This window comes from Myotis nattereri, assembly GCF_964212035.1.
Source record: "Myotis nattereri genome assembly, chromosome: 16".
Taxonomy (NCBI): Eukaryota; Metazoa; Chordata; class Mammalia; order Chiroptera; family Vespertilionidae; genus Myotis; species Myotis nattereri.
In genome coordinates this window covers 25,365,265-25,390,970 of record NC_138091.1, presented here as the reverse complement: position 1 = coordinate 25,390,970, position 25,706 = coordinate 25,365,265, and the positions used below count along the sequence as shown (strand labels likewise).

At 53.6% G+C, this 25,706-nt stretch overlaps 1 protein-coding gene across 2 annotated transcripts; it reads left to right on the top strand.

Annotated features, from left to right (window-relative positions):
• Positions 1-333: 333 nt before the first annotated feature.
• LOC308532241 (galectin-9-like) lies at positions 334-18,659 on the top strand. Of its 2 annotated transcripts, XM_081109587.1 has the most exons (11): positions 334-442; positions 4,438-4,529; positions 9,478-9,679; positions 10,726-10,836; positions 11,855-11,950; positions 13,610-13,645; positions 14,189-14,239; positions 14,525-14,566; positions 15,549-15,637; positions 15,783-15,945; positions 17,889-18,657. In XM_081109587.1, the coding sequence occupies exons 1-11, from the start codon at positions 404-406 to the stop codon at positions 18,033-18,035; spliced, it is 1,068 nt and encodes a 355-aa protein (XP_080965713.1). In that variant the 5' UTR covers positions 334-403; the 3' UTR covers positions 18,036-18,657. The 2 variants fall into 2 exon arrangements, with proteins under 2 accessions (XP_080965713.1, XP_080965714.1); XM_081109588.1 differs by lacking the exon at positions 11,855-11,950 and having other exon boundaries at positions 343-442; positions 17,889-18,659.
• The last annotated feature ends 7,047 nt before the right edge of the window (positions 18,660-25,706 follow it).

Here is a 25,706-nt window from a genome sequence, read left to right as displayed (position 1 = left end):
CCTGAAAAGTGAACGGAGCCGCACCTCCGCCTCTCACCGTTTATGTGAATACTTATTTAGATTTATTTTTGTAATGCCATAAAATAAGTATCTGGGTGGTTTTCACATCTGTTTTTTGTTGATTTCAGAGAGGAAGGGAGAGGGAGATAGAAACATCCAGGTCACTGGAGTGGGAGTATCTACTTACCTGTTCCTGAGTCCCACCCGCGCCCTTTCCCCCAGCACGTCCACAGTCCACAGTCCACACTCCCGTTCTCTACACCCACTTCCTCTTGCTCCTGGCTCCTCCCATTGAATAACTGCCCGGTAGCTTTGGTTTCTGTTTCATTGTAAAGTCCTTCCCAGTGCCGAGAACTGCCTGGCTGGTGTGAGGAGCAGCCGGGACCACAGAGGTGGTGGAGAGATGGCCTTCAGCAGCGTCCAGGCTCCCTTCGTGAACCCAGTGAGTTCCTAGGCAGTGGGCACAGGCGATGGTACAGGGCTGAGCTGGCTGTCTTGCCAGGGAAGCTGCTCTGGTTCTCTGAGGAAGCCACACTGGGGTGGCAGAGGATGCATGGGGGCAGACATGCCCGATGGGACAATCCTGACACAACCTCTGCCCCAGGCCGGTCTCACCTGCCTCTCAGGACCTAGGGATGATAATCACCCGCATTGGGGCATTGCACAGATGGTGGCGGAGCTCCCTCTGGGCGCCTGTCCTGTCCTGGGTGCTGAGGGGAGAAGGGCACTGGTCAGCCCTGGGAGAGTGGGGCTTTGTTGGAATGAAAGGGGAGCCCAGCAGCTCAACTTGGGCACTGACTTAGGAGATGACCTCCCTGGGTTCAGCCGTTTCCTAGCTCGGTGACCTCAGGAGAGCTGCTTTTTCCTCTCTGGCTTTTTCCTCCTCTGAAACTGAGGAGTTTCCACATCTGTAAAATAGGGGATAATCCTTGAGCCGCCTCCCAGGATTGGGATAAGGATGCAGGTAGCATATCTAGGGTGTTTTCATGGTGCCTGGCAGGCGGCGGGGCTTTTGAAGTGTTGAGCAGATTAGGAGTCTGGGGGCAGCAGGGAAGACCTCCTGAGGGGGGGTCTGCTCCCTGGGGGGTGAGTTGTCAGGGGCAGGTCCAGGGTGTGTGCAGAGGGGCCCTCTGGGGAGGGAGAGAGGAGGGGCGGCCCTGCAGTGTGGGATGCAAAGGGCTGCCTTTCCCACCTTTTGGCCACAGGTGTGGGCCTGTCTGAGTGGCTGTCTTTAAACCAGGGGTCATCAAACTTTTTAAACAGGGGGCCAGTTCACTGTCCCTCAGACCGTTGGAGGGCCGGACTATAGTTTAAAAAAACAACAACTATGAACAAATGCCTATGCACACTGCACATATCTTGTTTTGAAGTAAAAAAACAAATGTTTTCGTCGGGCCGCATGTGGCCCGCGGGCCGTAGTTTGAGGACCCCTGATTTAAACCCTCTGAGCTTTATTATCCCCACGCCATCCATGGGAACCTGAGGCTCAGAGGCGTCGAGGCCACTTCCCAGATGTCCCAGATCGTCGAGGAGGAGGGTGCCTTGATTTACCCCAGAAGGGGTGGTGCCCACAGGGAGAGCAGTAATGGGGAAGGCAGGCAGGCACAGCCCCAGGCCCAGGAGGTCACTGTGCCCTGGACCAGCCCGTGGAAGCCTCTCCCAGCCTCGGCAAACAGTTTCCCTGAGAGCCGGGGCGGTGGAGTGATAGGGCCCTTCCTGGTGGGGCACGGGGTAGGCGGGTGGGTGGCGGCCAGGCGCTGAGGGGGAAGCTGCCTGGGCCTCCACTCCAACCCCCCTGGGCAGGGGCCCTGGCGTGGGCTCACCTTGAAAAGGCTCTGGAAGTGGAGCTGCAGAAAGTGGGCCAGACCCTGTTGGTGCCTCAAGTGTGTGTGTGGGGGTGGGGGGAGGGTGGGGATGGGGGACGGGCTCAGAGTCAGAAGTGTCACCTTAGGCTCATTGTCTGTAAGATGGAGGATCCCAGACCTCCTAGGCCCTGGCACTTGCTTATCATGGTGACTGGTTTGTACTTTTCTATCCTTGGGTTCAAAAGCTACTAGTAATTATACAAATCAGAGGGAAATCCTGCAGGGGCAGCAGAGAGTTCAAACAGGGCCTTGGTGCCCTGGCCGGTGGCTCCGTTGGTTGGAATGTCATCCTGATCACCAGAAGGTGGGATTGGTCCTCTATCCGGGTGCATTCAGGGGCAAGGGATCCCTCTCTCTCTCACTCTCTCTCTCTCTCTCTCTCTCTCTCTTTCTCTTTCTCTCTCTCTATCCCTCCTTTCCTCTCTAAAATTAAAAAAAACAACCATATCATTGGGTGAGGATAAAACAAACAAAAACCCAACCAGGGCTTTGGTGTCAGACAAAAAGGATGCTGGGTGGAGTCCCTACAGGCGCCAAACACAGCTGTCCACCCCACGTGGTCACTTCCCCCGGGTGACGCAGTGATTCCCAGCAGTCAGGAATGACCTCCCTCTTCTCCAACGAGTGCCAGGAAGATCGCACAGCCCGGCTGTTCCGCTGATCAGCTGAACTCCATGAGCACCTGCCCTGGGGGCCTCAGCCCCATTCCTTGCCAAGCCCCGCCTGCCTCATCTGGCCCCGCCTCATCAGAGGCCAGGGTGGACGCTGGAACCACATGCAGGACAGGACGCTGTTTGGTGGGGGAAGCCCTCAGGGAGCCAGGATCCAGGATGTCTGTGCTTCATCGTGAGAAGCAGCCTGTGTGGGGCTTCACAGCATGGGTGCTGGGACCCACATCCTAAGCTATTACTGACCAGCTGGGTGGCTTCGGGCAAGTTACCAGACCTTCTGTGCTCAGTTTCCTCATCTGTAGGGCTGGCCCTGATAATGGCCAGGGCTGTTGCCAGGATAACTAGGAACAGCCAGGGAAATGGGTCCAGAAGCACCTCAGAACCTTTGGGGCAGCAGCCTCTTTGCCTGAAAGGCTCCCACTGGCCCTGGAGTGAGCCCCCTGTGCCAGCTGTGGCCGGGTGCCCGCTAGGGACACTGGGCCTCCAGCAGGAGGCTGTGCACCCTCTGCCTGGGGGCCAGGCTCTGCTGTCTGAACCTCCAGAGAGGAAGAGGGGGAAAGAGTCCTCAGCCTCTAGGCCTGGCCAGCAGCTGAGAGCAAGCTCTGACCCACAGAGGGGTTAATTCGTCTAAATTAATTAATTCATCCAGGTTAGAGGTGAGAGGACACTGTCCCTTTAGATGAGAGAGATGGTGTCTACTTTGTCATGGTCTCTGCCTCTCCCTATTGCCCCTACCTGACGATCTCCCTCCTACACATCACCTGCCTGGCTCCTATAAGCATTTCGGTTTTGTAGGGAGTTGGCTTAAAGGAGAAGAGAAGACATTCACTACTAGATAAATGTGAAGATTGACTAGGAGCTGGAAGCTATCTCCTAGGTTAGTGCAGGTTAAGAGCACATCAGATAACAGGCATCCTGGAGGTTAGCTTAAAAGTCATGAAGAAACCAATTTTGGAATTTTTCTCAGAGAGACCAGGAGGGAAGGGTGTGGTAGAGACACCTACTATGTGCCAATCTCTTCCCCAGCCCTTTTATCACTAACTCATTGATCTTACGCAGAAGGTACGATGTACCCCTATGTTACAGATGAGGAAACTGAGGCAAAAGAGGTGACATGAGCTTCCTGAGGTCACCCAGGAAATGAGCAGCAGAATTAAGCTCCAAATCTAGATGATGCCTGGCTCTAAAACGATGCAAGCCTCACCATAACCATTGTCCTTTCAAGTGGCCCGGGAAGGGCATTGGACAAAACGGGCTCTATGGGGCGGAGGAGGATTGCAGACACCTCACTAGGGCCTCGGAGGTTGCCCAGGGCCTGTGGAGGGACTGGGGAGCAGGAGCAGGAGAGGATACAGAGCATCCAGGTGCTACCTGAGGTGGCTGGGAGGGCAAAGGTCATGGTCACACTGTTCTGTGGTGGGATGGGCAGGAGGATGCCTTCTTCTTGGCCTTCTCAGGGGGCAGAAGGTTTATCCTTTCGAATAAATAGGCTGCTGGCCTATTTGGTCCCTTGGGTTTCTGAGTTTTCTACCAGGGTCCTGGGTCCTTTGCTATGAGTCCCTCTCACTACCCTGGTTCCTTCCCCTCTCGGGGTCATGTTCATGCTACTTCCTCCTATTGAAAGCTGCTACTTCCTCCTAAGAGAGGCCAGCTCTGAGTCACATCATTTCAGAGCCCGGCGGTCTCCTTATCAGTCTCAGAATGTCCGTGTAACTCCCCAGATTCGGGTTTACGTCTTCATAGGCCTGGAAGATCCATGAGACTAGGACTCCATATGCCCAGTTTACAGCTGCATCCAGCCCTGGGACATTGCCCGACACACCAGGCCGGCCACTGCAAGTGCTGGAGGGATTGGACTGAAGGACCAGGGCCCCTAACTGACTGCCTTCTTCTCCCTGCAGGTCGTCCCCTTCTCTGGGACCATCCAGGGGGGCCTCCAGGACGGACTTCAGATCACTGTCAATGGGACTGCTCTTCACGCCTGTGGAACCAGGTACCTGGAACTGTTATTCCCCCAGCCTTACCCCTTAGGAAACCATGGCGCCTGTCAGCTCAGGCTGGTTCCCCCAACACTGTCCAAGCTGCCTGTGCCTGGCTCAGGGGACGCTCAATGAGTAGGGCTCGGTCCCTGCCAACACTGCATAGGACCCCTGCCCTCTGCCAATAGCATCTGCACACCATTAACGTAGATTCCCCATAGACACAGGGAGAGCATGAGCTCAGTCTCGGGACAGCCCAGGGGCAGATCATTATGGTCTAGGATTGAACTTTGCACACGAAGACCCAGAGATGCAAAAATAATGCCTCCTTTACTGCCCAGAACGGCCTTCCTTTACCCCATGGTCCCTATTTAGCTGATGTGGAAATATTTAAACTTGGCATCAGATGTGATTTGATCTCCTTCTGTTTCAAGTTCATTCCTAGAAAGTACTAAGGCAATTCAAAATACAAACATCTCCTGGGCCCTGTCTCCCACCCAAGAGGGGCCTTTGGGGCCCAGGGAAAACTTTCACATCTTCTCAGAGGCCGAGCGCCCTCCAATGCTCACACAGCCCTGGCTGCCTGCTGAGGTCCAGGTGGTGTGGAGGTGAGGCGCTCTTGCCTGACTTGGGTGGGGCCCACACACCTGGTGGCTGCCTGCTGAGGTCCACGGTGCCCACAGAAGCCCTTCTGCACACACAGCCCTTCCTTGGAAGCCTCTGTCTCAATCCCAGATGTCTTTTGAACCCCAGTGGTCCTTTCATCACTTTGCACAGGGCCTGGGGACCTTCTGGATCCCTTCACACCATCCCAGGACCGGCCCTACCTCAACTTGGCTTGTAGAGTCTAGTGGGCTTTCTCCACCATCGCCTTCCCTGCCAGGTGGGCATAGGCACACTCACCCTGTGACATCTCCCTGTGCCTGAGTGCCTCCAGGAGACACCAAGGAGAATGAGGCTCCCATATGCTTCAACCCTGCCATTGGGGAAGCTGACCCTCACCTCTGAACCTCCACCCCCTTCTCTCTCCTCCCGCTGCCTACCTCCTAACCTACTGTGCCCACTTCTTCCCATGGGCGCTTTTGCACACTCTCATCCCTGGGGCAGGAGTTTGTAAGGGACCAGAGAAATGGAGCTGGATGATCACAAAGGGAAAGATACATCCAGAGATATTTCAGAAACGATAGTTTCCATGTAAAGAGGAATCTGGACCGGTTTTCTGGTTCCAGAGTCAGTGGGAGCCTCCTTTCCTTTTCGTGTCCCCAGAGGGAGGGCTGGCTGGGCTCTGGGCCAGGGCACACCCCTGCTGGCTGAGGGCCCACAGAGGGAGCTGGTATTGAGGAGGCACCCAGAGCTCAGCCTCCTCCACAGGGACACCAAATGGGCTCTGCAGGAATTGAACAGAATGTCTATTAGGGCCACCTCTGGGCTTCGTACAGTGCCTGGCCCTGTGGGGGGAACAGAAAACATGAAAGCAGGGGCCTTCCCTGAGTGCTGTGCATTAGTTTGGGACACCAGAGTGACCCCAAGAAGCAGGCTGTGAACCATGCTCATGCTGAGGTCGGGGAAGGCTGGAGTAGACAGTGACTCCTCGGTGAGAACCTCGGATTGGGGCTGGTTTCAGGCCATGTGTCTGGGAAAAGGCAGAACAAACGTTTATTGTGGCCCTTTTGTGAGCCCAGCTCCTTGGACTGTCCCTCACCTTAGAACAGGGTGGGGAACCTTTTCTCTGCCGAGGGCCATTTGATATTTATAACATCATCTGAGGGCCACACAAAATTATTAACTTAAAATTTAGCCACCCTTATTCAGTCAAACATTTAAGTAACTCACCCCTAATGCCATGGCAGGGCCAGACAAATGATTTCACGGGCCTTATATGGCCCATGGGCCAGATGTTGCTCACCCCTGCCTTAGAGCCATAGCTATACCCAAATTAAGTTTTGAAGATCAGGGCTTCCTTCCAAGGAGAGAGACAGGAATGAAAATGTACTTGCTTGGGGACTTCCTAAACACCACCTCATTAATCGTCCCCAAAGGAAGGGAGTCTCCCCCTCTCTCAGTGTGGAGATTCCAGGGTAGTATTTGGGGTTCAGGGTCACCCCAAATGACAAACGGTGCCAGCTGGGGTCAGGGTCCAGGCCTATGGACGTTAGGGCACCACCCCACACCTCTTGTGTGGGACACATACCAACTTCCGATGAGGGACAGACACACATCCCGGAAGTTCTCCTGCCTGGAGAGCCAATATTCATTCCATGCCTCCTCTGCTAGGCACCGCCTTTGTAGGTAAACCCCATCAATGTCACATGTTCTCTCCATTTGTTCTCTTCCTTCTCAACTGAGCAGCCGTGGGCTGGCCTCTAACCAGTGCCCACCGGGCATGAGAGGCTCTTGCTTCTGGGCATGTTCCTGGATTTGCATCTTCATGCAAATGTGCAGTCAGTTTCCAAGACCCATGCTTCCTGAGGCTGAGTCCACATTGTTCTTTACCCAGTTCCTGCTTATTTCTGGAAAGTCACGCTGGAAAGGGAAAAATGCAATAATTACTGTGTGGGGGTGTGGGGCTCCCTTCTCCGCGTGCAGCAGGCGTCCAGCACGGAGAGAGAGTGCGAACTGGTTTTTTCAAGTAGAGGCACTTAGGGATTGAGAAATGAAAGACAGACGCAGAAATAGAAAGGAAAGCTGGATCTGGGCGGGTTTCTGTCCTCTTCTGGCAGAGAGGCAGAGAGACCCAATACCAGGGGTGGGCAAACTTTTTGACTCGAGGGCCACAATGGGTTCTTAAACTGGACCGGAGGGCCGGAACAAAAGCATGGATGGAGTGTTTGTGTGAACTAATATAAATTCAAAGTAAACATCATTACATAAAAGGGTACGGTCTTTTTTTTCAATAGTTTTATTCATTTCAAACGGGCTGGATCCGGCCCAAGGGCCGTAGTTTGCCCACGGCTGCCCAATACCAAAGCAGCGTGTTTATTTTATAGTCCAAATTCCCCAAAATATCAGGAGGTTTCACCAAAACTCAAGATCAGGGAGGTATTCCCAGTGCTTGACTGGATTTACATAATAAAAACCCATTCCCCGGCTTTAAAGAGTTGAGCTGAAGGCATTCTCACCTTTTGGCCAGAAATGCCCCCAAGGTAGGGCTATGCCCAAGCCTTGGATTCAGTCCACATGACTTGAAGGAGCGCCATGGTGCCTTCCCTGGCAGGGGGCCTCCCACATCTCCCCCGTTTTCATTTTTCAAAAGCAGTCTGTGGACATCTAGTTGGAGCCTTCGGACTTGAGATCTCAGGGGCTTGCTGATGACTGGAAAAAGCAGGATAAGATTAGTAGTACACAAAGGAATCCAATTAGGTACCAGGCGACGTCTCCAGACATTTTCCATGGATTAAATTCTTTTAAATCATCCAGCAATTCTTTTGCCAGCTTTGCCGGAGATATAATTTCATCCAGTAACGGCATTGGACAGCATAATGGGTGTCCAATCTGGTGATGTTCACATTTCCGACTACTAATGCACATGGGGGCTGGACACAGGCTCTTAAGCCATAGCAAGGGCTCGATGAACATGCTCCTTTAGTATTAGTTAAGAAAGAGCCAGTAAAATTAAGAAAATTAAGGGCGGTGGCTAAACGCCACAGATCTTTCTGTAAATTTTCTGTTTTCGTGGCCAGGGCGTTACCAACAAACTCTCCTGGCATGGGAAGAAGGAATTACATGTTTGTTGGAGGCGGGTCTGGACCATATGTCCAGTAAGTTTCTGTTGCCAGTCATACTTACCTGGCAGCTGACAAATGCCATCGTTGCAACAAAAAGTGTGGAAGGGATTACCTGGACCCCCTGTTCCTTCACCACTTGCTGGGCATCTGCGGTCAGCTTCTTCCGTTGACCCCATGTGGGGACACTAGCTTCTCGGGTGGCCTTGGCCAGCTGCTTCCTGAGCTCCTTCTTCTTCGGGGTCGGTGGCCGAACTGGCCTCATCACGGGGGGTGTGATTTTCAGCTTCTTGAACGGTGGGATGAGCTGTTCTCCCAGGTCCATGGTCGTGACACACTGCTCGCTCTGGCACCCAGATGGGGTTAGAGGCGCCTTCTGGAAAAATACAAACATGGCCTCTCCCCCACATCATTACTGGATCTGGCCCTCTCCACGGCCCTGTTTGTAAATCCTTCCATCGTGCCACGCCGGCAGATGACACGGCACCAGGAGCTTGATGCCTCTCCGCTGCTGTGCGACCCTCATCGTCACAATTAAAAAATTTAAAGTGTAAAGGGCATGATTTAACTGATTCTGTGGAGTAGGATAATACCTCTCTCCCCCTTTTTGTTTTTGTAATTGAGTCTTTAAGGTTCGATTAGCTCTTTCTACAATTGCCTGTCCCTGGGGATTATAGGGAATTCCTGTTTTATGCATAATTTGGTATTGCTTACAAAACTGCTGAAAGGAGGAGCTAGTATAGGCAGGTCCATTATCTGTTTTTATCTCTAGGGGCCGCCCATGACTGGAAAAGCTGGCAGGCAGTGGTTAATTACATGCTTTGCACTTTCCCCTGTTGGGGGGGGGGGGGGCGGTTAGCAAAAATGAAGCGGAGTAGGTGTCTATAGAGACATGGACCCAACGAAATCTGCCAAATTCAGGCACATGAGTATCATCCATTTGCCAGATTTGATTAGGTTTAAGTCCTCGGGGATTTAACCCTAATACTGGCACAGGGAGGTGGACAGCACACTGAGGGCATTGCTTAAAAATTTGGCAGGGGGCCTCCCACAAATTACACAAAACACACTAAGTGCCAACTAGGTAAACCCAAAGGAAGGCAGCACAGTGGGATGGGTGCCACCTGCCACGCAGGTTGTATGCAAGTTGCCAGGCACACACGGAAGTCAGAGGCGCCGGGCCCTCCTGCTCCTACCATTGGGAATAAACCAGAACGCTGTCTGATTTCCGTCCACCTAGGTTTGCTGTGAACTTCCAGACGGGCTTCAGTGACAATGACATTGCCTTCCACTTCAACCCTCGGTTTGAAGAGGGCGGGTATGTGGTCTGTAACACCAAGCAGAAAGGACGCTGGGGGCCGGAGGAGAGGAAGATGAGTATGCCCCTCCAGATGGGAATTCCTTTTGAGATCCGCTTTCTGGTTCAGAGCTCTGGATTCCAGGTGAGCAGGATTCTCCTCCCTCCCTCCCGCTGCCTGACACCTGCCCTATCGGGCCTGGAGAAAAGCTTTTATTTATTTTCATTTTTTTTTTTTTGGTTAATTCTCACTTGAGGATATTTTTCCATTGATTTTTTTAGAGAGACTGGAGGGAGGGGGAGAGACACACAGAGAGAAACATCCATGTGAGAGAGACACATCAATTGGTTGGCTCCCACGCCCCCAGAGCAGGGCCGGAGGTTGAGCCTGAAACCAATGTACGTGCCCTTGACCGGAATTGAACCTGGGACCCTTCAGTCCGCAGGCAGACGCTCTACCCACTGAGCCAAACTGACGAGAGAGAGAAAAGCTTTTAAATAATTACCCAAGCAATGCCATTATACAGAAAACAGGACTAACACACCTTCACCTGCACCTACAGAGCACCTGTTACCAGGAAATAAGAGCTAGGTAAGTCCCCACCTGCTCTTTGGCCTCGGGTTCCAGGTGACTTCCATCCTCTGCTGCAGCCTGTCCGCTCCAGGTCCTTGACAGCATTTGCTGTCGGTGATGCTGTGGCAGCCCTTCTGCAGGCCCAGGGGCGGCTCAGGGCTGCATGGTGTGGTCATTGCTCTGCAGGCAGAGCAGTGCTGCTGGGCCCGGGGACAGGGATGGCTGTGTCTGTGCTTCTCTGTGTGAACGGGATGCTCCCAGGCCTCCGTGTGCACCCTGAGGTGCCCTCTCCTCTGCTCCCATGAGCACTTTATGGGCATTTAAATGCGCATATTGGAATGGCATCCCAGGTGAGCTGAGAGAGACAAACCTAGAGCAATAAATTAGCAAGAACTCAGAAGCCAAAACTAGAGCCACGTGGTGACTGGGTTTGGCTGCACTTGGGATCACATGTGTGTTCCTGTACCTGGAGCAGCTCTGAAGGCTGGGCCCCACCTACAGGGGATGGAGGTGAAAACCTGACAGGCGTTAATATCTAGAAGCCGGGGTCCTAGTGCTCAGATGTGCTCCCGCCCTGGTCTGGGACCCTCTCCTGAACTATGCACTCCTGTTGACAGGTGACGGTGAATGGAAACTTCTTTACGAACTACGTACACCGCGTGCCCTTCCATCGCGTGGACAACATCTCTGTCAACGGTGCCGTGGGGCTGACACACATCAGCTTCCAGGTCAGATTGTCCAAATGGCACCGTACCAGGGGCTGGGTGCAGGGGCCAGTCTACTCTGCCTAGGCCCTTTGGGTGGAGCCAAAGGTTCCAGCCAATTTTTCACCCGGATGGCTCTGGGGACATACCTCCTGCTACCTCCGTCCCGTGTCACTGTCTCTGTCCAGAGCACCTGCTTCAGCCTGACTCCTTCCCCTCTTATCTGTCCCTCTCTACTCCCACCCTGGTTAGGAGGCCATGTGGTTCCCCAAAGAACCAGCTTGGGAATCACACTGAATCTAGCTCAGATCCCAGCTCTGCACTGTCATCAGCTGTGGGATCTCAGACAAGTGAGTCTGCCTCTCCCAGGCTCAGTTTCTCATCAGTGCAAGGGGCATAGTCACAGCCTCCCCAGGAGGTATGTGTGGGCTCAATGAGGCGATACATGTCAGAGGTCACGAAATGGCCCCCATGGGCCCACACCAGGGTCTACTAGACTCTCTCTGTGTTTTCCCGTTTTTGAATGTGTTGCCAACATCTACAAGGTCAGGAGCAGGTTTGCATTGTGGAGCTGATGCTGGTGATGGCTGCACCACAGTGTGAAGGCACTGAATGCCCCTCGGCTGTACACTCCAAAATGGTGAAGGTGGTAAATTTTATGTGCATTTTATCAAACAAACTTTCCAGGTCAGGTGATGTCACATGGAAACCTGAATGTCTGGCTTCTTTGAAAACTGGGAAGATTGGGGTAAGCCTGGCCCACATTCCCACAGGGCCCCAGGCGCCTGGATTGGAGATGTAATTTCCACTTTCAGTATTTGAGTGTGCTCCTGAGATGGGAAAGGCACACAGCAGGCCCACAGCAAATATGAGCTCCTCTCTTTTTAGTCCTCACCTCTCATATTCCCTCCCTACCCAAGTCTCTTGCCTACCCTGTCCCTGCCTGCCTGGCTTCCCCCCTCTAGTCCTGGCCCCTGCCTTTCCACTCTCCGCTGGCTTCTTAAAACTTCTCTTCACCCCATGGCACCTTTTGTTTTAACAGAACACCCGTGCAGTCCCTGTCCAGCCTGCTTTCTCCGGGATGCAATTCTCCCAGCCTGCTCGTTTTGCACCCAAGCCCAAGGGGCGCAAACCAAAAGTGAGTTAACCGTGGAGACCCTGAGAGGCTGAGCAGGAAGGACAGGGGTCTGAGAGAGAAGCTATTTCAGCGAGGAGGCGGCAGGGCCTACAGGCCCCCGCATACCCACCCAGGGTTCCCTAACTCCATCCACCAGGCACCCAGGCCCCGGACCTGGGAGGTATCCTTGGTACTTCCCTCCCCTCCTTAATGTCCCTCCAGGGCACCAACGCCTCTCCTTCCTGAAGCCACTGCCTTGGTCCAGGCCACCTGACCCCTCATCCCTCACCCCCTCACACGGCCCCACTGCCACAGTGACCTTCCCAAAGCAAATGTGATCTCATCCTCTCCCTCCTTAAAAACCCTAAAGGGCCCAGGCTCAGTAGAGCTCCAGTCCCCCAGCTGGATGTGCAGAATCCTCCCCAGTCTTGCCTAGCCCACCTGCCGGCCTCCCACCTCACCCACCAAGACCCTCCATCAGCCTGCACTGCTCACTCCAGGCTCCTTCCGGCCACCACGCTTTTGCATCTGCTGTCCTGGTGCCGAAAGGACCCTTTGCCACCTCACCCCAGCCAGCCCCTCACTGCCCTTCAATGCTCTGTTTCATTGTGGCTCCTCAGGGGCATCTTCCCTGCCTGGCAGGTTGCTGGATGCCCGCCGCCCCTCCCCCCCCGACCTGATGGACTTTTAACAGCTCTGTGCACGCCAGGCACCATGTCCTGTTGTAACTGTATTTACATGTCTGTCTCCGTCACTCCGCCCGACCTTGCCGGAGCCCATGAGCTTGGGATTGTGACTTGTCCCTTTGTGTATCGCCAGCACTTTGCCCAGTGCCTGGAGTGCAGTAGGGACTGGGTCAATGAATGAGGGATGTGGTTTGCACAGTCAGTAGAAGGGGAGACCCGTCAGGGCAAGAAGACCAGTCTGCTGGGCGGGGAGGGGCCTCGGGCAGGAAAAGGAGCAGGGCCTGGCCCTCCCTTGGCCACTTCAGCAGTGGGGGCAAGGCCAAGGGCGTCTCCCTACCCAGCTTCCTGTGGCCCATCACGGTGCATGGTGGGCCCCTGCCACCTGCCACACTGACTTTAGAATGGAGGAGCTCCAGGGGGCCTTTGCAGGGCAGCCCGACTTCGGCCCTGGCCTTGGGAGGTCGGGGTATGCTGATACAACCAGACACAACGGGGTACCACTTTGTATTTGATCGCTTGCTACCGGGACAGGCTTGAACAAGGTGCTTAACCTCTCTGAGCCTGTTCTCTCACTGAGCAAAACTGAAGCTAAGGATGCCTCCCTCATAAAGCACTGAAGCCAGAGCTTGGCATACAGTAGGCCTCACTAAATTCTAGTTTTCACCCTCCTGGTGAAATAGGACACGGCAAGTAATGGTTTTGCCTCTGGGAGCTGAGGTGACCTGTATGTTCTATGTCAGACACATCCTTCTCGCTCTCTAGAGGAGCCGGCAGGATGTTTCCTCTCCTCCACCTGCCCCCTCCCTGTTCTTAACCATAGTTACCTGAGATGGTGGGTGAGCATCTGGGCACCACGGGCTCAGGGAGGCTTGCTTGGGAGCAGGAAGGAAGCGAGCATGAGTCTGGGAGGCATTTCTTACCACCATTTCGGCTGTCGTCTCCCCGTCAAGTGGCACCAATATTAACCAGCATTTTTATTTTTCGTCCCCTTCAGCCTCCAAGTTACTGGCAGGCCACCGCAGCTCCCATTGTAAGTCTCTTGCTCTCTCTTTGGAAACTCTTCACTTTGGTCCTTCCTGTGGGTTAGAAGGAGGAGGCAGGGCCAGGCATCAGGCCTCTGCCACAGGGGGACTGGCGCAGCTGAGGCCCGACCCCTGGGCCACCCTCCTGATGGTTGTGGGAAGGGAGGGTTTGGGGGAGTAGGGGTGTTTGGCTGGGCTGATGAATTGGGAAACAAGCTGAATTGCCCAAGCCCCTGCCATTCTGTGGACAGGAAGGCCCCCAATTACTTCCTCCTGCAAAATGAAACTAGAGGAATTCCCCTGTGAAGGAAGACGGGCCAACAGGCCACAGATGAAGCCACATTCCTCTCCAGAGGGAACTTCTGCCCCTACCTCACCCCTTAAGAGGAGAAACACCTCTACCCTGCAGTTTTCAGAGTCTGGTCTGGGCTACTGAGAGGTTCCCCACTGGCAGCTGCTGGGAGGGTGTGTGTTAAGTGGTGCCCTCTGGTGGCAGATGGCGGTGTTCACGCTGGTGAGAGCAGGTTAAAAACCCCATTTCTTCCTTCCAGACGCAAACAGTCATCCACACAGTGCAGAGCACCCCTGGACAGATGTTTCCTGTAAGTCTGCCAGCTCCAGTCAGAGCACAGCCCCACTCCCTCCTGCTGGCACAAGTCAGCTGGGAGCCCTGGAGTTCGTGGAGCTGCCTGTGGAGGGGCTGAGGGCAGGTGGCCATGATGGGGTCTGGGATGATGGCAGGAAGTTGCACCCAGGCTGACAGGAGAGGGCAGGCGAGTGGGAGAATCCAGGGGCGGAAGCCTCACACTGGAGCATACCCTCCAGAGTGCATGGGGGCCTGGGAGTGGGTACAATCCCACATAGAATTCCTGGTCTCTTTTCAACAGAATCCTGCAATTCCCCCGCCGGCTTACCCCAGCCCCAGCTACGTAAGTGACTTCTCAGGGAGGGCGCGGTTCCGTTTGTGCAGGGCCACGGGGGAGGTGAGGGGCAGCTCACAAAGTGAAAAGCAGCCCTTCGCTGAGCTGATGTTCTTCAAACATCCCGGGAAATTAGAAGACGGTTGAAAGGAGCTTTCACCTTCAAAAGGGCCCCTTCATCGCAAGCATATTATATGGCCTTCTCTTCTCAGCCCACGTATCCTTTTGTGTCCAGCAAAGTTCTTTTCGTGGCAGTTTATTTACTTATTTTTAACCCTCACCCGAGGATATTTTTCCACTGATTTTTAGAGAGAGGGAAAGACAGAGAGAAACATCGATATGAGAGAAACATCAATTGGTTGCCTCCTGCACGTGCCCTGACCAGGGCCCAAGCTGGGGAGGAGCCTGCAACCAAGGTACATGCCCTTGACCGGATCAAACCTGGGACCCTTCAGTCCGCAGGCCGATGCTCTATCCACTGAGCCAAACTGGCTAGGGCTTTTCGTGGCAGTTTAAGCTCATAAATTTGAGGAACACTGGAAAGTTTTCCTTATTTGCTAACCAAGTAAAGCTATCACAATTCTTTTTGTTGTTGGTGGTGTTGTTAAACTTATTTATTTTTAAAAATATATTTTTATTGATTTCAGAGAGAGGAAGGGAGAGGGAGAGAGAGTTAGAAACATCCATGGTGAGAGAGAATCATTGATCGGCTGCCTCCTGCACGCCCTCTATTGGGGATCGAGCCTGCAACCCGGGCATGTGCCCTTGACTGGTATCGGATCCAGGACCCTTCAGTCCGCAGGCCGAGGCTCTATCCACTGAGCCAAACCAGCTAGGGCTATCACGATTCTTTCTTGAAAATATATGACACGCAGACACAGTTGTCAAACTCGGGTGCCAGTCCAAATTCATGGACATTGGCAGAGAGCTCCCCCGACAGCGTTTGCCTCTCTGGCTGCCGCTGGCTGACCTGCCCCTCTCCTCCCGACAGCCAATACCATTCTTCACCAGCATCCCCGGGGGGCTGTACCCCTCCAAGAGCATCACCATTACGGGCATCGTCCCATCCTACGCTCAGAGGTAAGCCTGGGCTCTCGGGGAGGAGAGATACCCCTAGGTCATTCTGGCCGTCTCCCCCCACCCCACCCCCAGCTCTGGGCAGGCTGGGAGGGGCCGGGGCCCAGCGCTCGGTGGGCAGAGATCCATGTGAGCTGCCCACCCCCAGATTCCACATCAACCTGCGCTCCGGGAATGACATCGCCTTCCACCTGAACCCCCGTTTCGATGAGAACGCCGTGGTCCGCAATACGCAGATCAGTAACTCTTGGGGGCCTGAGGAGCGCAGCCTGAATCGGAGTATGCCCTTCGCCCGAGGCCAGGGCTTCTTGGTAAGGTGCCCAGCCTGGAGCTCCAGGGGGCTCCGAAGGGGCAAATGAAGGAAGGGGTGGCGATGGAGGGTGTCTGGGGGCCCCTTGAACAAGAGGGCCTCTTGGGTGAGGGTTGGGCCCCACAAATGGTTGTTATTATGGTTTTTGTATGGTTTTACTATTGCTGCCCCATATAAAATAGGGGGTGGAATCTGCTGTTGACAGAGGGAAAAACTCTGACATGTAGATTCTTTGCCTGGGGTCACACAGCCAATAAGTTCCAGACGGAACCCAAGAGTGAGGTCATTCATTTATTCACTCACTCACTCAGTCATTCAGCTATTATTTGTCAGCTGTCATCCAGGCCCACTTGGGGCAGGAAGGAGCCCGGGTGTTGGAGGGGAGCAGTGAAGCAGACAGACCAGGTCCTGCCTGGAAGTTTGCATGGTTGGTGCGGGAGGGTCATTGCAGATCACAGCAGGTGCTGTGCCCAAGCAACAGAGAATAAAGGCGCACAGTGAGGCCTGGCCAGGGACCCCGCTGCTGTAGACGGGGACAGCTCTCAGAGGCCACCGTGCACTGGAGACCTCAGTGATAGAAGGAGTTCACCCCACAAAGATCCGAGGTGCCCAGCAGGCTGCAGAGGGAGCAGTGTTATCGCAAAAGCGAGAGTCCTGGGCGTGGCCTGTCCAGGAACCAAGAGGGTGGGGAGGCTGGAGGCCAGGATCACAGAGCAGGCGTTCTCGACCTCGGTTACACATCACCTGGAGAGCTTAAAAAGGAAAAAAATCAATGCCTGGCCCTGCCCAGGCCAGCGAGAGGGTGAGCCTGGACATCCGTATTTTAAAACAGGCCCAACGCTCCTTACCTAGGGTTGAAAATGACCGATGTAGGGCCTTGAGGGCCATGGGAGGAGCTTGGGTTTCAATACAGTGCGTTGGTGTGTTTGGAGCCAGAGAGCAATTTACTTTGGCTTATAGGCAGCTGTGTGACTTTTGAGCAAGTGACTCCAGGGCTCTGGGCCTCATTTTCCTTATCTCAGAAATGGGGCTAATAGCAATATTGATCTCATAGAGAAGTGAGTGAAATGACATTGTGTGAAGAGTGCTGCGAGTGTTAGGCATGGTGATGGGGAAGAGGACATCTTACAGGGCGCTCTGGCTGCCTTGTGAGAGAATGTTAGGAGGTGGCCGCTGCAGAAGTGTAGGTGGAGAGCACTCCGGTGTGCCGGGCACAAGCCTGAATTCCTGCCCCGAGAGCAGGGGTTCTCAACCTGTGGGTTGTGACCCCTTTGGGGGTCAAACGGCCCTTTCACAAGGGTCGCCTAAGACCATCGGAAAACACATATATAACTACATATTGTTTTTGTGATTAATCACTATGCTTTAATTATGTTCAATTTGTAACAGTGAAAATACATCCTGCATATCAGATATTTACATTACGATTCATAACAGTAGCAACATTACAGTTATGAAGTAGCAACGAAAATAATTTTATGGTTGGGGGTCACCACAACATGAGGAACTGTATTAAAGGGTCGCGGCATCAGGAAGGTTGAGAACCGCTGTCCTAGAGGCTTAGGGCCCAGTTGGAGAGTGAGGACAGGAGAGGGAGACATGACCTGAGGGGGCACCTGACTTGACTAGGAAGGGGTTGGGAGGTCGCCAAAGGCAGGGAAGGCTTGCCAGAAGGGGTGAATCCCGAAGGGAGCTTAGCAGCTATCCCTGTGGGCAAGGTGTGCGGACTGCAGAGCCTGGGGGAAAGGCACTCTCTGCCCGGGGAACAGAATATGGAGAAGGACAGGGAGAAGGGCATGCTGATGAAGAGCGAATCCTTCATGGGGGCTGGCGCGGGCTTAATGAATGCTTGAGGGAGGCAAGAAGGAGGTGGTGGACACCAGCCTGCATTCAGGTCTGAGGACTTCCCAAGTGCAGCGCAAATGACACGGTCCGTCTGTCCAGGTGTGGATCATGTGTGAAGGTCACTGCCTCAAGGTGTCTGTGGACGGTCAGCACCTGTTTGACTACTACCACCGCCTGAAGAACCTGCCCGCCATCAACAACCTGGAGGTGGGAGGCGATGTCCAGCTGACCCTGGTGCAGCCATAGGCGGGATTCCCGCCCTGGGACCTCGGGCTGGAGCACACTGCTGTCTGCATCTGCTCTTCACCTCCACCTTCCCTGTCCCTGCCCCAGCCCCCGCCCTCCCGGCCCTTCCCGGATCTGGGGCTTTTCTGGAGAAACTAGGCCCTTGGCCCTGCTTCTGGCTGCAGCCATCCTGGAGTGGAGAAGGCCGCTGGCTGGGCATAGCTTCCTCTGTCTGGGCAGCACCTGGGGCTCCAGCTGCCCAAATCCTACCATCTGAGCAGAGGTGGGTGGGGGGGTCAGTGCAGGCTGAAGCCCATGTTCAGTCCCCTCAGCAGAAAGGGAGCATCCTGGGCCTTCCCAACTCCCACCTGGGCCCACCCCTCATGTACCTTTTGACCCCATCCCCACCCTCATTCAAGTCCACCTCAGGCTCCAGCCACCAGCTGGTCACTCCCATGGGAGGCGGTCTCCTCAGCCCCTTCTCTTTCTTCAACCTTTACCCTTTCCTTGCACCCTGTACCAACCCTTCCCCTGACTGACACCTGCTGGTCTCCACCACCTGCCAGCACCTTATCCAGCTGGATGCCTCCCTTTCCCAGTGCCCTTCAAATAAAGAGAGAAAGAAAACTCGGGGTTGGCACCTATGCACGGCGTGATTGTGGTTTATTCAGTGTGTTTGGAGACATGCTGGTGTCTGGGATCAGGGTGGTTCTGGCCAAGGAGAGAGCATGACTCACTTTGATGAGGGTGGGGGACCTGATTCATTTCTGCTCTCAGTGGGTCCCCCCAAATCCCACACGGCTTAGGAGAAAGCAGCTGGCCTAGTGCGTGTCCCACAAGAAGCTCCCGGAAACGTGATATATACATGTTTGGTGAATGCTACATACTTTCTCCATGTTTAGAAGCAGCATCACTCTGCACAGGAGCCTGTTAGAGGCTCTGAACGTATTATCTTAAAGCAGCATGTCAGCCTTTGTTTACTGAGCAACCAGACCTGGCTGCACAGTCAGGCTTCTGACAGCCCCTCCAGCTCTGACCTCCACCACCTCTAGGATTCCTTAGACGTTCATGACTGTGCTGAGCCTGACTCCCCTGGTCCTGGCTCCCCTAGTCCTGGCTCCCCTGACTCCCTGGCCCAGGCCCCTGGCCTGCATCCCTGGCCTGCACCCGGCTGCCATACCTTCAGCTGGAAGAAATAGTCCTCGACCTGCTCCTCACTCAGGCTCAGCCTGGCAGCCACCAGCTGCTTCAGGGTGTGGGCCACATCGCGGGCCATGCGCATGTCCCCACAGACATAGAGGTGGCCTTGCTCCCGGTGGAGCACGTGGAGCACGTGGTCGGCCAGCTGCTGCTGAAGGATGTCTTGAACGTAGACCTGAAAGCAGAGGAGATGGTGAGCCCAGGCCCCTGCTGCTGGGTGGGGAGGGCAGCCAAGCGTGGAGTCAGGCCTGCTGGCCATCGGGAGGCGGCGAGGGGGTGCCATGGGCTGCAGGCTGAGCACCTCCCCACTAGAACATTGCACAGGCCTGGGCTGGGCTGAGAGAGATGAATGGTGGCCACAGCCCTGTCCTTGAGGCGCTGGTGGTCCAGTGGGGTCCTGATGAACTCTGCACTCACCATGCTTCAAAGAGGCATCAATCATGCCACTTGCCCTGCCCAGGCTCTGAGACCCACCTGCCTACAGCCCAGAAAAGGTATTCTCTCAGTGCAGACTGCCTGTGGGATCTCCACTGTAATGCAGAGCAGGGCACAGAGTCCTGGGCCTCCCCAGTGACATACAAGTCCAGGAGCCAATCAGGGCTCCCAGTGACCCCAGCACTGGGCATGGAGAACTGGCTCTGGGAAGATCCCTCATTGGACAAGTTCATGACAAGGGAGGAGCCAAGGGTCTGTCCCAACTCCCTAGGCGTAAGGGGTCATGGTGGGCGTAGTGGCCGTCCTCCAGCCTGGCTGTGGTTGTGCATAGAGCCGGCCTGAACCACCTCTTCTCATGCAGTTGTGTATCTGGGAGAGGACCGTTAGCTGGCTGGGCCCCAGGGATTAAGCCACCATGTGGCCCTGACTTAGTCCTGAAGGCCTGGCTCTTTTCCTGGAAGAGTGAACAGAATAGCATCACAGCATCGCTCTGACAGTAACTGCCTACATTTTAGAGCTGAGGAGGTGAAGGCTCAGAGTTGTGAGGGGTGTGTGTGTGTGTGGGGGAGCCAGGGCTTTTAATGCTCCTTCTACTGAACAGGCAGTTGCCCCATTACCTTGGGCTGGCAAGGCAGGCGAGAATAGGCTGTGTGCACCGGCTTCCGGGCCATCCAACATCTCCTCCCAGTAGAAGTGGGCCTCATCCAGGTCATGTGGCCTCTCTGGAGCCTGCAAGACCCAGCAGGCTGCAGTTACAAGGGTGGCCACCAGAGGGTGGGCTTCAAAGCCTGACAAGCTGGCCACCCAACTTGAATTCTCATTTCATCCCTGCAAGTGTCCTATCTAGTACTTTGCCCACCTCACAGATGAGGAAGCTGACTCATGCATTCCCTCCTTCAACACTTTGAAGTACCAGGTGCTGTCCAAGGTGCTAAGACCACCAGGCTGGAGAGACAATATTTCCTGTCCTGGAAGAACTCAGGCCAGTGAGTAGTATTGATCCAACTTGTATGCTGAGAACTTTACTGTCAGCAGCTTTGGGGCATGAGACAAATTATTATTATAATCTCATTTGGAATCATACAAACCTGGGTTCAAATCTTGACTAGATGCTATGACTGGGTGCTTGTTTTAGAGTTGTGGGATCCTGTCCCCATACATAACCTCTGTGAAATGAGAATAGCATCACTTACTTTGTGGGCATGTTTTGAGAATTAAATGAGAAATTGTGAGCTAAGTTAATGAGGCACAGCCACAGGTGCTGGCTATGGAAGTGTCTGGAGTCACGATCATTAGCAATAATGATGATATAATAATGACATCCAGTCACAAAGACTTGGACCAAGAAAGTTGCAGGTGAGTTAATATATTCTCTTATTAATTTATTAATTCACCCACCCATCTGTCACTATGCCCATTTATCCATTCATCCATACCATCTATCCCCCCCAACACTTGCTAAGGCCCAGGTTTGTCCCAGGTTTTCAAAATACAAAGACAAGACATAGTGGTGCTCTTTTTCTAGCTAATTTCTGAGGACATGCACTTTGGTTGCATCCTGCAGACACTCAGAAAGATCCAGCTTACTCAACACAATTGTGCCGAGAAATGGGATGGGACAGGAAGCCTGACTTCCCACCTGACTTTGGCAAGTCTCGCTTTGGACAGCTGGGTGGACCTCACTTGGAGGTGAAAGGCCAGCTCTGAGCTCTGGCCCCCACACAACTCCAGGACCTGCCACTGCCTCACCAGCAGCTGGGCTAGCTTTTGGAGCAGCAGCTGGGTTGGTGGCGTGGTGATGTCCAGGAAGTAGGTGAGGGCCTGGCTGAGGGAGCAGGGGGCAGCTGCTTGTCCCTGACCCAGTAGCTGCCTGGAATACAATCAGGATGGAAAAGGTCCCATTCAGGTTTCCCAGAGGGTGATGAGGCCTCTGGGGCAGACACCTCCACCCTCCAGCTGCAGGGGAGAGAAGACACTGAAGTTCTGGCAACAGGCTCATGGGCCCAACTCATGAGCAGGAAGATGGACTCAGATATATGGGCGCAGGGAAGGCTGACCAACAGCCCTCCAAAGGGCACCCAGGGGGCTACAATCTTATAAACTTACTATGCACCAGAGTCCCTCTCACCCAGGCCTGATACCCACACGTGAATTACAGACTCACAGTGACTAAATCCACCAAAGACTGATGTACACCCAGAGGCCAGTTCTTGTTTAGAGAAAAGCCCATGACTGCAGTCCCCTGGGGTCCTGTACCAGGAAGTGCTAGTGAAGGGGAAAATAAGAGATTTGGGGGGCTAGCTATCTGAATCTGTGCCGGTAACCTGTATTCTTGCTGGAAGATAATTGGCTCCATTCTTATCTGTGATGCTTGTCCTGCCTTGCAGAACCTGTTTCCCAGAATGCTCCCATTTTACAGAGGCCATAAACCATGAACCATGTACTAGTACAGCTCCTGCAGGGGGTTGTCAGCACTGCTGCCAGCCAGGCCAAGCCTTTGGGTGTAATCTCACTTCCCCCAGCCCAACTCACAGGGGGTGGGGTGGGGGTGGGTTGCGGGTGGGGTGGTGCGGGCTGCAAAGCCTGTGAAAAGTCTGGAAGCCTGATCCATATCTGGGGGACAAAGAAACTAAAAGGGATAAAAGGAAGGCTTCCTCATACTCATCGCTCAGGCTTTGGAGGCTGATTCTCCTGAGTCACCGCACTAGTGCAACTGTAATTCTGCATTAAAAGGCTCCTCTTCTGAATCCTCTGAGTGCCCATCTGATTATTCTCCCAAGCTGCCTGGCAGCTTATCTACAACACTAGTGTCCCGATGCATGAAATTCATGCAAAGGGCTGGGCCCTCACAGCTCCAGCTGGCCCTCGCAGCCCCGCCCAGCCCAGGCTGGCCCTCACAGCCCCTCACAGCCCAGACTGGCCCTCACAGCCCCTCCCAGCCCAGGCTGGCCCTCACAGCCCCTCCCAGCCCAGGCTGGTCCTCACAGCCCCTCCCAGCCCCGGCTGGTCCTCACAGCCCCTCCCAGCCCCGGCTGGCCCTCACAGCCCCTCACAGCCCAGGCTGGCCCTCACAGCCCCTCCCAGCCCAGGCTGGTCCTCACAGCCCCTCCCAGCCCCGGCTGGTCCTCACAGCCCCTCCCAGCCCCGGCTGGCCCTTGCAGCCCCTCCCAGCCCAGGCTGGCCCTCACAGCCCCTCACAGCCCCGGCTGGCCCTCGCAGCCCCTCCCAGCCCCGGCTGGCCCTCGCAGCCCCTCCCAGCCCAGGCTGGCCCTCACAGCCCCTCCCAGCCCAGGCTGGCCCTCACAGCCCCTCCCAGCCCAGGCTGGCCCTCACAGCCCCTCCCAGCCCAGGCTGGCCCTCACAGCCCCTCCCAGCCCAGGCTGGCCCTCACAGCCCCTCACAGCCCAGACTGGCTCTTGCAGCCCCTCCCAGCCCAGGCTGGCCCTCACAGCCCCTCCCAGCCCAGGCTGGCCCTCACAGCCCCTCCCAGCCCAGGCTGGCTCTCGCAGCCCCTCCCAGCCCAGGCTGGCCCTCCAGCCCTCCCAGCCCCTCACAGCCCCTGCTTCATCCGGAAGGTTGTCCGGACGGTCATTCTGCTGTTTGGTCTAATTAGCATATTAGCTCTTAGTATACAGGATCAGCAGAGCTGCCAATCACCCTGAGTGAGGTGGTGAGTCTAAAGGAGTCCTGAGAAGCTCTGTACAGGGTGTTCACAGCATGGATGCTGGGGCCAGTAGAAGTGGGTTCAAACTCTGGCTCCCCCTTACTAGCTGGGTGACTGAACTCTCTGAGCCTTGGGTTCTGCCTCTGTGAAATGGATGTGATCGCACAACTTGTGTATCTCGGTTTTTATGAGCACTGAGTGAAACAGTGCAGTGTGACAGCTGGTGCAGTGTCTGGGACACAGGCGCTCAACAGAAGTTGGGTGTAAGTATTAATACGGTGGAACCTCGATTTTCAAACTTATTCATTCTGGAAGGCTGTTGGAGTAGCGATTTATTAAAAAAACCGGAATCATTTTTCCCATTAGACACAATGTAAATTGAATTGATTCATTCCAGATCCCCAAATGATCCCTTGTTTTAACCTTTCTTATATATGGTACATGTCTAATGTACTGTTTCATCTGTGGACTAAAGGGGCCACATGCCAACCTGACAAACTCAGGGAAGGCCTGCATGGTGGTCTTGCAAACTCAGAGACCTAAAGTAACCATAAAGGATGGTCTGAAATTAAACTTTTACTAAAAGCAGTGATGGTGGGCAGTTACGTCCTAGGCCGGTAGCTTCACTGACAAGGCCAACCTTTACCTTAACTGAGCTTATCTGTCTTTTTGCATCTATGATAACATACCCTTTGAAATGTCTAGGTAACTTGTAACTTCCCTATTTCTGGACCTCTTGGGGCACAACCTAATGTGCTGGGTGCCAGGACAGATCCCACAAATTCCTTCATTATCATGTTAATTGTTCCTGCACCCACCTAAGTATGTGTCTATCATTTTACTTTTTATCCAATCCCAGGGGTTCCCCCCATCCCCCCCCCCCTGCTTTCTCCCGCCTCTCTAGTCTATCACCAATGAATTTCATGTAACCCACCTACGGCCCTTTCCTTTGATTGCACTGTATAAATACAGATGTAAACTGCCAATCTCTGGAGCATTATCTCAATTCATTGAGGTTCTGCTTCCAGGCATATGACAACAGTTTGTCTCAAACTCACAAAAATTCTTTGCAGGTTTCGGTGTTTTTTTTACATTAACATTACTATGAACAAACACTTCTTTTCTTAAATTTATCTAACCATTCCCTACTAGTCTTAAAGGAACCACCTTCAGCACTTGTTTCAGGGGTGTCTTTCAGGAAGTCAGCCTGCTCTACACCTTCACCTTTTCATCTACCACTGCCTCCGAAATGCTGTCTGCTAACTGCGGTTCTTCCTTTATTCAAGTCAACAACAGGTTTTATTTTTACTCCATTTCCTTTCATCATTTTTTTTCTTTCCCAGCTTAGCCACATTAGCACTCTTGATGGCCTCTTTATGTCTTAAAATTGTGGTAATCATCCATTTCACCAGCAACAAAAACCAAAAAAGAAAAAACCCAAACCCACAGAAATATTTACACCTCAATTTCCTGAGAAGATAACAGGACGTGTAGAGGTGAACTTTTCTCACATTCTCTCCTTTGCTTGAGGCCTAACAGACTCTTCTCATCATGTTAAAGTATCTGCATGAGGCCAGAAGGGAATGGCAAGAAATATTCAAAGTGATGAATACCAAGAACCTACAACCAAGATTACTTTATCCAGCAAAGCTATCATTCAGAACTGAAGGTCAGATAAAGAGCTTCACAGATAAGGAAAAGTTAAAGGAGTTCATCACCACCAAACCAGTATTATATGAAATGCTGAAAGGTATCCTTTAAGAAGAGGAAGAAGAAGAAAAAGGTAAAGATACAAATTATGAACAACAAACATGCATCTATCAACAAGTGAATCTAAGAATCAAGTGAATAAATAATCTGGTGATCATAATAGAATCAGGGACATAGAAAGGGAATGGACTGACGATTCTTGGGGGGGGAAAGGGGTGTGGGAGATGCGGGAAGAGACTGGACAAAAATCGTGCGCCTATGGATGAGGACAGTGGGTGGGGAGTGAGGGCGGATGGTGGGGCGGGAACTGGGAGGAGGGGAGTTATGGGGGGGAAAAAGAGGAACAAATGTAATAATCTGAACAATAAAGATTTAATTAAGAAAAAAAAGTATCTGCATGAAAGGGTTGTAAGGCTGAGGACCAAATCTTCAGCAAGAAAGACATTTTCCCCATAAACAACTTGGTCAAGAACTGAATTGTTCAAGATGGGAGTCATTTGAGAACCAAGGTCTGATTGAATTGCCTCGTTTCACCTAGACCCAAGGCCCGATGAACCACATCTGTCTCCCTACAGTCACGAGGGCATCTCTGTCCCCTCATCCCCAAGTGTCGGGCTCTTCCACATTCTCCAGGACATTGGGGTCCAATGCCAGACTTTGCTCCTCTGACCCCGGCTTTCTGA

What these genes read in the sequence shown, in the direction of transcription:
- LOC308532241 (XM_081109587.1), top strand. Translation starts at nt 404, where the DNA reads ATGGCCTTCAGCAGCGTCCAGGCTCCCTTCGTGAACCCA. An exon ending in TGACACACATCAGCTTCCAG is followed by an intron (nt 10,837 to 11,854) that starts GTCAGATTGTCC and finishes TTGTTTTAACAG; the next exon opens with AACACCCGTGCAGTCCCTGT. An exon ending in AGGCCACCGCAGCTCCCATT is followed by an intron (nt 13,646 to 14,188) that starts GTAAGTCTCTTG and finishes TCTTCCTTCCAG; the next exon opens with ACGCAAACAGTCATCCACAC.